General features: G+C 39.9%; 1 protein-coding gene across 1 annotated transcript in view; it reads right to left on the reverse strand.

Moving 5' to 3' along the window:
- The window catches only part of CWH43 (cell wall biogenesis 43 C-terminal homolog (S. cerevisiae)), a gene marked incomplete at its 3' end in the record, with an annotated part of 16041 nt that extends 5860 nt beyond the window's left edge, over positions 1-10181 (reverse strand). Inside the window, exons 1-6 of the mRNA XM_008936842.1 lie at positions 9992-10181; positions 6190-6310; positions 5917-6071; positions 4372-4573; positions 3341-3429; positions 1620-1874 (exon numbers count right to left, since the gene is read on the reverse strand). Of these exons, the coding sequence (XP_008935090.1) occupies positions 1620-1874; positions 3341-3429; positions 4372-4573; positions 5917-6071; positions 6190-6310; positions 9992-10145 (976 nt within the window). The remainder of the gene's footprint in view (positions 1-1619; positions 1875-3340; positions 3430-4371; positions 4574-5916; positions 6072-6189; positions 6311-9991) is intronic.
- Positions 10182-10276: the final 95 nt, after the last annotated feature.

The raw sequence follows: 10276 nt of genomic DNA on the forward strand, positions 1-10276 counted from the left end.
AAAGGCAGGATATTGGACAGGAGGAAAAAGCAAGAAACAGCACTTGCACCTGAAAGAAAGCAGAAGAAAACAAGCAGTTTGCCAGAAAGCCAAGCTGTAAGGGTAGGAGTGCAGCAACAGCTACACAGTCTCATGGTATAATTTGAAAATTTTTCATAAGCAACAGGATTGTATCAAAAAGACAAAAACTGGACTCAGACATGGAATATAAACTCATGTAGTGCCATCAGCTGAGAGAGGTTCACTTCACAGGTTTCATTTTACTGGAGAGAAAGTTAGGGCCATCCATAGGGTGTTACTACGCAGTGATACCACCAGGTGAATCAATCAAACGTATTTCAAAGGAAGTGACAGAGAGGGATTTTGAGTAACAGCTTTTCTTTTGTCAAAACATTATTTAAGAAAGCATTTGACACTCCTCTACCACCTGTTTTCTTTGTATTGTATAACATAGCAAAATAAAATGAAATTCACTGAGATAACTGTTTCTACCAACGCCCTCCAGAGCGCTTTCAGAACAAAGAAAACCAAACCAGAAATTGCATGGAACTCTCCTCAAAACATAACAAACTGAAACCCTGCACGTAACTGCTGTAATATATGAAAAACATATGGAGAGTAGGAAACTGGAGTGACAGAGAGTGGCTGCAAAGATATCTACAAAATATAAAAACACTGGAGCAACAAGTCAAGCTCAGCATTCATTAGTCCTTTTCAAACAAAATGTGGGATAATGTGTCACATTTTAAGAAGTGCCACACTTAACCCACGACACTGCTTTGCATTGTTTAAATATAACTAGTGAAATATGCTATTGAAGCACATTAGTAACTACCTAGTAGGAAAATAATTCTGGAGAAAAAAACAGAAACAGTTGGTTTCATCTCCACCTCCCCAACTTCATCAAATGATCATTTTGCTAAAACCTTTGTACTTCCCAACCTCTATTCTTCCACACTGGCAAATACCTGACAGTTTCTTTCCTTCCTCTCCTCTTTGCATGTTTCTGACACAGCAGTTTTATTGACATCTCTCCAAACATGCCAGCGTGTCCACGAGGCATAAGGTAGAGCCACATGGAAATGAAGCTTGGGTCTCAAACACAGACTACATAGATCAGCAGGATGCTGCACTTTGCTGGGCATGATTTTAGCAGGGCTAAATACGGCACCAAGTTATGTTACAGTCCCAGTAACGAAGCCTTCACAAGTCCCTGGGTTTCCAGAAACTACACTGTCACCTGAGGTACCATACTGCTATCTTAGGTAGCTAGCATACAGGTGCATTCACACCCTGCATTGCAGCCGTAATTTTAGGATGACTGATCAAACAGATCTCTTCTTCAGCTGTATGCTTAGTTACCAGACTTCTTTTCATTTTGTCCTTTGTCCTCAACTGAATTCCATTTTCTGTCCACATTTTAAACTATTTCTAGCCGTAAAGAAACAACTAGACATTTTTTTTTGCACATCTCACTAATTTCCTCATAGAAACTCTTACATAGTAAATTCAACAGCAGCTGCACATTTGGAAAGGCTATTAATACACTAGATCTCTTTTCAACATCTGGCTGAGGCTAACGCAAGCATATTTGTGTTTGTTTACATTCATAAATGTACCTAAAAGAAGATGGGAGCTTTCTCTAATGTAAATTCCTCCAGGTACAAATTTATAAGCTGTGCACCACACGCAGAAGAATAATTCAAGGACGTAGGCAAACATGGCTGTGGTCATGGCTTTTCCAGGGTGCAGGCAGCTAACAAAGCCTCCAGCCAGCTGAGGCCACACACACATAGTAAAGACCCCAAGAACAGTGCCTGCAACAGCAGCACTCCATGTGTGTAAATACAGGAGACCAGCTGAAGATGCTAAACCTGTGAAGGGACAGAGAAGAACAGGGTAAGTCACAGTCAGGTATAGAACCTGTCACCACATTTTTCACATTCTGTCTAGGAAAAGAAGAGTCTGGGAAATCTAACTGTGCTTTGCAGCTGTGAGAACTGCATCAAGTGAAGGGCAGTTGTTCCCAACAGCCAAACACGGCCTCTTGCTTTTGCCAATATCTCATTCTCTTAAAGATGACCTATTCAAGGGAAAACAGTACAGCAAAAAGACAGCAGAGAAATATCATCAAGATCCAACACAGAACAGTTTTTCTTACACAGAGCTCTCCCGCCACAAGAGGGATGATGTGGTTTTTAAGATATTAGCAGGTCTGTCTGAGTTTCTCCTAGTCAGGAACCAAAATAAAATGCCAAATAGCAGGAAAGTCACAATAAAGGCACAGTTTAATGATTAAACTGTCAATTGCCCAGGGACCCTAGAGATCATCTAATCCAACCTCCCTGCCATGGGCAGGCACACCTCTCAACTAGACTAGCCTGCTCAAGGCATTATCCAGCCTGACCTTGAACACCTCCAGGGAGGGGGCATCCACAATCTCTCTGGGCAATCTATTCTAGGGTCTTGCCACCCTCATACTGAAGAATTTCTTCCTAAGATCTATTTTGGTATGCCCCGATTTATTATTAAACATGCGTAGGAAGTACTGCTTTATCTTCTTTATATAAACATCTATGAGCACTTAGCCACAGCCAAAACAGAAGCAGATCTAGGGATTTTTTTTTAAACAGCATTTATACCACTAAATTGCACTCAAATGAACCTAAAAATTGAACCAAGCTGCATCCACCCATCCATGCTCAGAAGGTATTGAAAACACACCTCTCCAAACATAATTATTTCCATCTCATCTTACTTGTGCCATGCACGGTTGCTCCACAGCATAGCTACACTATCCTCCTGAAAATGGATGTCCAGATGCAGCACTTGAATCCCTCTTTCCACCACTCAAGACCCACTTTGTGCAGACTGATTCACAAATACATTGCTCCAGCAAAACTGCTTTGATGTTCATACTATTTTGCTGCCTGGAGACCTTGGCAACTAAGGAGAGAGAGGGCAAGCTTGCCTCTAGGTGAACTGCTCATTAAATTACAAGTTATTGTGTCTTCTGTGGAATAAAGAGGCCTGTGTCATCTCAGCCCTATAACCCTAAATGTAGCTTTACACAATGCAGACAGTGAGAACTGAGATGTTACTCATGGGAACAGAACATCAACAGGGGCTTCTGAAGAGAACAATGCTGCTTCTACAGTGCCCTGGAGATTTGGCCTGTAGCACTCAGTCAACTGGTCAGACGTGTGCACTACTGTCAGTGAACAGAAAAAGATGCTTTGATTAGCAATTCACTTTTCTGAGATGTGGTGTGGGGTCAGAGGACTCAAGTAAGGGGAATAAGGTAATAGAAACAAAAATTCTACTCAAGATTTGCACCTACCTACAAGAAACCAGGCAAAACTGGTGACAGAAGACCAGCTCCAAAATGAAAGCATCAGTCCATGAGCCAGGCCCAACAGGACTGTACCTCTAATATAACAATAAGGAAACATAAATCATACGTTAATATAATTTTATACATACATGGTTTCGAAAGAAGCTTCTAGACACACAGAAAAGCATGCTTGGTAATATTTTGTAATCTTTTCATTTTAAACAGAGCTCAATTTAAGCACAATATGTCTTTATCTCACACCTTGCTACAACTCCTCCCCTTTGCTGGATGTAAAAAACACCCAGCTGAAACAACAGCAGTTTGTCATCAAGCTGTGCTCAGCAGCAGAAGCACCCCATCAAAATATCGGGTACAGAATGCAAAAAGAACTCAGGGAAAATGAGGAGGAATCCACCCCAAACACAAGTATTTTCTTCATGTCAAATACAGCATCTATCATCTATATTGCTATCGGTCTTGGGTAGCTCTTATTAGCAATTCCAAATTATTAGCTACCTCACCAGACTAATCTGGTCTCTTTCTAGATTTTGCAACCTGGGTAGGCAACTCCCAGCATTAAGACTGAATTCTTAGTAATCAGAAGTTTTACAGCAGTGTATCTTTTAATATTCCACACAGTTTACTTTTTTTATCTACATGCATCTTTGACATACACTATTTCCTACCATCTCCTTTCTGAAGTCACCTGCTAGATTCATTTACTGCATATTACAGATGCACTTCATTCCTAAGTCCTTGAACCTCAGTCCTAATTTAAGAACTGCTTTGCAATGTGGGAAATCAAGGTTTTTATTGCTGAAATAAAAATTATTCTGCAATACAAAAATGTAAGGCTTATTTTTAAGAGATACAATGCTCAGAGGTATCTGATAGCAAGAATGAATCCACAAGTCTTCTCTGTGAACCCTCATTATTCTCCTCTAATCCTTATACCATCATCTGGTTGAGTTTTAGTTTGTCACCCACTACAGCACTGCCTTTTGATTATAGTTTTGTTTAAATAACAACCCACTTACCCATACGGATTAGGATCTGGACCTGTATGTGGATGTCCACTCACTGCCCATCTAGAAACTAATGAGACCTCTCCAAATATCCACAGGGTGAGGAACATGAGGCTGCCAAAAGCAATCCCTGACAAAAGCCAGTGAGGGTGGGAAACAGTCTCTCTAACTGCATTACCAGTCCTGTTCGCTTCTTGTTTCCTCTTGTTTCCATCTAGAATAAGAATAGACATACAGGTGAGCAAATTGTCAAATCCTATTAGAAACGGTTACTGAGAAAAAGAAACAGCCAAGATCACAAAAATTACAGAATAAATACTGGCTCAGACACAAAAGCTAACTTCTCTGATCATTCATGGAAAGAAAAAAACTCTCTAATAGCATTCCTAAATCTGTCAGGAAAAGCTATTCACCTTAAGGGTATAAAAATGGCAACTTGCCCATATAATTATTCTTCATACTGCTGGAATTTTAATAATAATAAAAATTATTACTAATAACAATAACAAAAAATAATTATTTGAAAATTAGCTGGAAAGTTACTAGAATTTGTTCAGAGGATTCTGTTCTGTGAAACTCTAAACTCTGGTAAGAACAAAATCCAACATTTCCAAAGAAGCCAGAAATAAACTCCCTTCCGTCTTTTTTTTCATGCACTCTAGATCTTCTCTCATCTAAGGAGAAAGCAGCACCTTTAATTGCACAGACATATTAGTTTGTCACCAAGGAGGGTGACAGATTCATTTCCTCATCTCCTGCAGTATATTCACTTTCTAAATTATGATGAAAGCTCAGGCTTAATTTATGTCATGTAACACAAGTCTAGAAACAATACACATGATGCAGATTTATACCCACTCATGCATAGATCTGGTCTTATCTTTCAGTTAATTGGCATAGGTTATACTGAGAAGGAAGGAATTGCTGAGGATTTAACACGAGCTGCTTTAACTAACCAACCCAACCTCGCTGTCTCCCTTGGCCAGAGTTTGCATGTGTGCTTTGCCTGTGCCAGCACCCACTCCTGTGTACTCTGTCCAGACACTCCAAGAACTGAGGCATATTTTGACCAGGGCAACCTGACCACTCTTCCAATTCTTCCTGTTTATTTTGCCACAAAGCTGTTCCCCAGCTTTGTGCTACCTCTCCTTCTCCATCAAAGGCTAACCACTGGCAGAAAAACCTCAAAGAGCACATTAAATTAAGGAAATATAGAAATACCACAGATGTTTCATGCTGGAACGAGAATAACCCATTCTGGTTTCACTGGTCTAGGTTAAACCTTTGTTTGTGTTACTGTCACTTTATTGATACTTCCATTAGTTGGCAGTTCCAACACCAACTTACTGCCACTTGTATGAATTGTGACATTGATTCTGCCTTGTTTTGGGCAGATGGAAGTACCCCAGGGTTTCTAAAGTCTTCAGAGCTCATGCATCAGGTCTAAAGTAAGACTGTACTGGGGTAAAAAAAGCAGGCAACCAAAACCTAGTGACATATAGATAAGTATACCTTAGGACATTTTCACATCTGCCATCTTTGCTGTAAGCTGCTTACCTGAGTGAATTCGCTCCACTGCTGCTATAAAGCCAGCTGTCAGTATGACAGCATTGGCCGCTTGTGAGCTCCAGACTGGGTTTAGTGATGTGTACCAGATCCGGAGAACAAGGAGCATCACCTTGCCTAGCATGAAGCCCCATATCCTGATGAACCTGTAAGAATCAGTTTTTGAAATAGTGATGCATTTGAGGAAAATAAACACAATCAACTTTCAGAGGGGAAAAAAAAAAAAAAAAAGACAGTTGCAATCTCATCAATAATAGAAAATACCTTTGTAAACTGCTTCCTGACCACCATGTTACTGTTTGAACCAGCAGTGAGGAAGAAACACCTGCAGCCAAGATGAACAGTCTAATTGAAGCATTTGGTGCCTGGAATGATGCTAAGCTTCCTACAAACAAACACACACACAAAGAAGTTGCTTTAATGAGCAATAGAGATCAGATAATAAAGATTTCCTATGCATTAATTCAATCCTGTCCATAATTTGGATGGCTACAACATTCACCTGAAAACACATGACCCCAAATATTTTTAAACAAACCAAAGAAATGCAGGTATGGATAGAAACTGGCTATATATGGCTTTGTAACAGTTATAGTATTCAGGGAAAAACAAACAAAACATGAAGCAATTATCCACGACTGCAGAGATTACCTTAATTTAAGTACTTATGGTCATTGATTCCATAAACAGGATATATGGATAAATTCTCTAAGCACGCAGTTACTCCTAAACAGTGCACTTGAATAACTGCTACTCCTAAACAGTGCACTTGCATAACTTTTATGGGAAAAGCCATAAAAATAACTGCACTACAGCAAAAGCCAAACTTTTTATAGAAAGGAGCAGTCACCACACATTGCGTAAGGATCAGTGGGCACTTGCCTTAGCAGGTGTGAACAAGACTGACTTTGGCCCAGTATCTGGTCTCAGTGTTCATGAGCAGCCTGTGTCATCTTGTTACTGGAAACTGCCACTTTTCAGTCACTTTAAAAGACTGTGCCCATGCACCTCTGCCATTTCCCAGGGCACAGTGATCTCATCTTTATCAGCAGTTTTAAACTCTCCTAGCAGGTTTCCAGTTCAAATGTCTACAGGTCACACACATTCTCATAACTTCAGTCAGCGTGGCAAATTCTTGCCCAGGACTAGTGATAATAGCAGGAGAAGCAACACTGTTTTGTTATCAGCCATTTGCTAAGTGAGTATGAGTCAAACTGGAAGAGACCGTAAGCAAGGAAGGCCAGAAATGGAGATGCTGATTCTGGCAATGCACGCTAGGAATCCTCCAGCTGTCTGTTTGCTCATTCTGCTCAGATCAGAAGATGCAAGCCTTAGAGCAAAGAGAGTAAAACGACACCAAGGTGCAATGAAGATGTAGGGACTTTAGCAGACGTTGCTCATACAATGCACACAGATATCTGTCGCTAAATCGTGCTGAAGTCTGCAACTCTGTCCCTTCAGATCTTTCATCACTTGTGCTAGCCAGATGAAAACTAGCGTGGGTTTGTCTGCTTACAGCAGACATACCTTTGATTGCTGAGCAAATACGCCCAAAATGTAAATATATCTGTCCAAACATGCAAATTTACTGTGTCTTGTCTGAAAACATAGATTCAGATAAACACTACCACAGGGGTAGTTCGTTGTTTGTCATTTTTTTTTTCTTTAAATAGAATACAAAATCAAGTAGTATGAAAGGATACAGAAATTAAAACAAAAGTTTTGAAGAAAATAAAGCTTCCTGAAAAGGCAAAAAGAAAGATGATGATGAATAAGGGAAAAGCCTTTTCCATTGAAGCCAAAAACTCCAATCCCCTCAGTACTCCAACTTTAGGCAACCATGAAGAATTTCCAATTTTTTTTGTTGTGCAGTATAAGACTGAATATTTCCAGGGGACTGGGGTGGAACATGCATAGAATAGACTCTCCTGCCTGCTTTTGTTCAATAAGCCTCAGAGAAAGGGCATGGCCCTTCTGAGAAGGAAAAAAGATCGGAAAGAGAAAGAAGGAAGAAGTGTCTAGAAGGAGGGAAAGTAGGAAGACTTGAGGAGCAGGAAAAACAGCAGCACAGTACAACAGGACAGAAATCATTTAAAAGACAGAATGAATTGTTAAGAACCAAGTAAAAAGATACACATGGAAAGTCCTGAAGCCCATTGCTGCCTGTGCAAGGACATCTGGATAATCTGAGAACCTGCAGTAGGGAGGCAAATAAAGAGTGACTAAACTCCTTGCTAGAGACAAAGAAAAGGATGAGGAACATGCTCTTACATCTTCACCAAATGCCAGTGCTCACTGTAGGGCAACTGGCAAGGAAAATACAAAGTACAGTAGAGTTGGGAGAGAATACAGTGTAGCCTTACCAAGGGGTGGACAATATTAAGAGTGTTTGGGAGATGGAAAAAGCAGGGGGATATGGTCATTGAGGGAACAGTTCTTGTTCAGGCAGGAACAAAGAAGAGATCCTATCTGCATATAGCAAAGCTCAGGTTAGCACAGGCTGAGGATGCCCACAGCTTCAGTCTCCCCAGCTCTGAATCCTTCTGTGACCACTTTCATTAACAAATCTTTTCTCTAGATTACTACTGGAAGTGTCAGCTTTTTGTTTGTACTTCAAGAGCTTGCAGGCAAAGTACACAGGCAAAAACCAAAAGACTCTTTACACATTACAAGCCTGTCACTGCTCTTAGCAGAACAAAAATTACACACATTTAAGTAATTTCCATCTCTTCTGGTAAAGTGAACTAGTAAAATGATCTGAAGGACTAGTCTTGAAGAAATATGGCAGACTCTGTGTTACTGTGATACCTGAAGGAAGGCAAGTTGCAATCTGAAATGCTTACACTCATTACTAGTTTCTAAATTAGCAGATCTTGTAGAAAGTAATACACTGAGCACTGCTGCAGAAAGCTGAAGCAGAAGATTCTGCCCACCAACAAGCTTATTAAAAAAAGCAAGAAAAAAATATCAAGATGGATATGATGAAAAGAGTAGAAAAAGAACATGACAAAACTGTTCTTCATCTGAACTGATGATGCCAACAAATTGTGCTCAGTTTTAGCATCTCTCTAAAGAACAATTTTTTTTTTTTTTAATCATGCAAGGTAAGTAAATAACATTACCCTGTTTTGTCTTCTAACAGTAAAAGAGGAATATCATACAGACAGTGATGCTCTGATTATCATATTATATTGACAAACGAGGAGCCAAGAAGTGCTGCTTCTGAAACGCATCACTTAGCAGAAGCATCTGCCCTCTACACAGGATGAAGACCCTTGAATCCTCCAAGTCACAAACTCATTACTAATAACTTTCTTCTGAATGTGGCTGAAGCTGCCAAAACCTTCTCCCAAAAAAAACTCTGAGAAAATCTACAAAAGCTAAGACTTGCACCAGTTGGCTGAAGACTGAAGAGGAAATCCCTGCAAGTGTCTGTTTAGGGAAGAGCATGTGGGATAAGCAGCAAGGCAGCTTTATCTTAAATTTAAGACAAAGCTTTCTTCTTGTGCAACTGACAATATGATGTTTAGGATGAGGGTAGTAACTCCATCAATATGCTACAGACACATAGATTTATTTTTTCAAAATTCTTAAAAGAAAAAACTGTTGCAGAAACCACCTACCAAAAGAACCCATTTCGCTCACAGCAGATTACTTTTATAATAGCCCTAAAATGTTCTATAACTCTCGTCCCTACCCATTGTCACAGACACAGAACTGCTACACAAAAAACACCTGCTCTGCCAATCTCTGTGCAATACTGAAAACATTCTTCCTATTCGGGATGACTTCTAGTTATTTGAAAGCTTTTAGAAATAAAAATGAAATGAGATTTGTCTTTAATTACGCAGTACTGGTCTAAAAAGCAGCACAATGGATGCAAACAATCCTCCTCTGACCATATTTAAAAGCTTGAGAGAAAAAGAAAAGCATGAATTTGGGAAAGCAAGAACTTCTTGCTCCTGTCTGTTTTCAGAATCATCTGAATATTGAGGCAATTCAAAATGCTTATTCCTATGCCCTGATACCAAGACGGAATCTCTAAGTCAGTACAGCACATACTCACCAACCGTTGTCAGTCTCAAAAGGGCTAGGACGTACTTATTGTTAGCCAACCTCCAAAAAGGGCCAATTATCAAGAATATTGGAGAAAAGAAGGCAACAGCAAAAACCTCCAGACCCGTGAGTGCCAGTGTCTGAAGGGGGAAGTAATAGATCATCGGGGGCAATGCATGGTAAAGGGACCAAGAAACATAGCCTAAAAAATAAAAGCAACAGGAAACAAGCCCATCATACATTTTCAACAGCGTTTTTTCAAACCCGTAGAAGAACACTCAGCCGTGGCCACTAT

This window comes from Merops nubicus, unplaced genomic scaffold, assembly GCF_000691845.1.
Source record: "Merops nubicus isolate BGI_N331 unplaced genomic scaffold, ASM69184v1 scaffold53653, whole genome shotgun sequence".
Taxonomy (NCBI): Eukaryota; Metazoa; Chordata; class Aves; order Coraciiformes; family Meropidae; genus Merops; species Merops nubicus.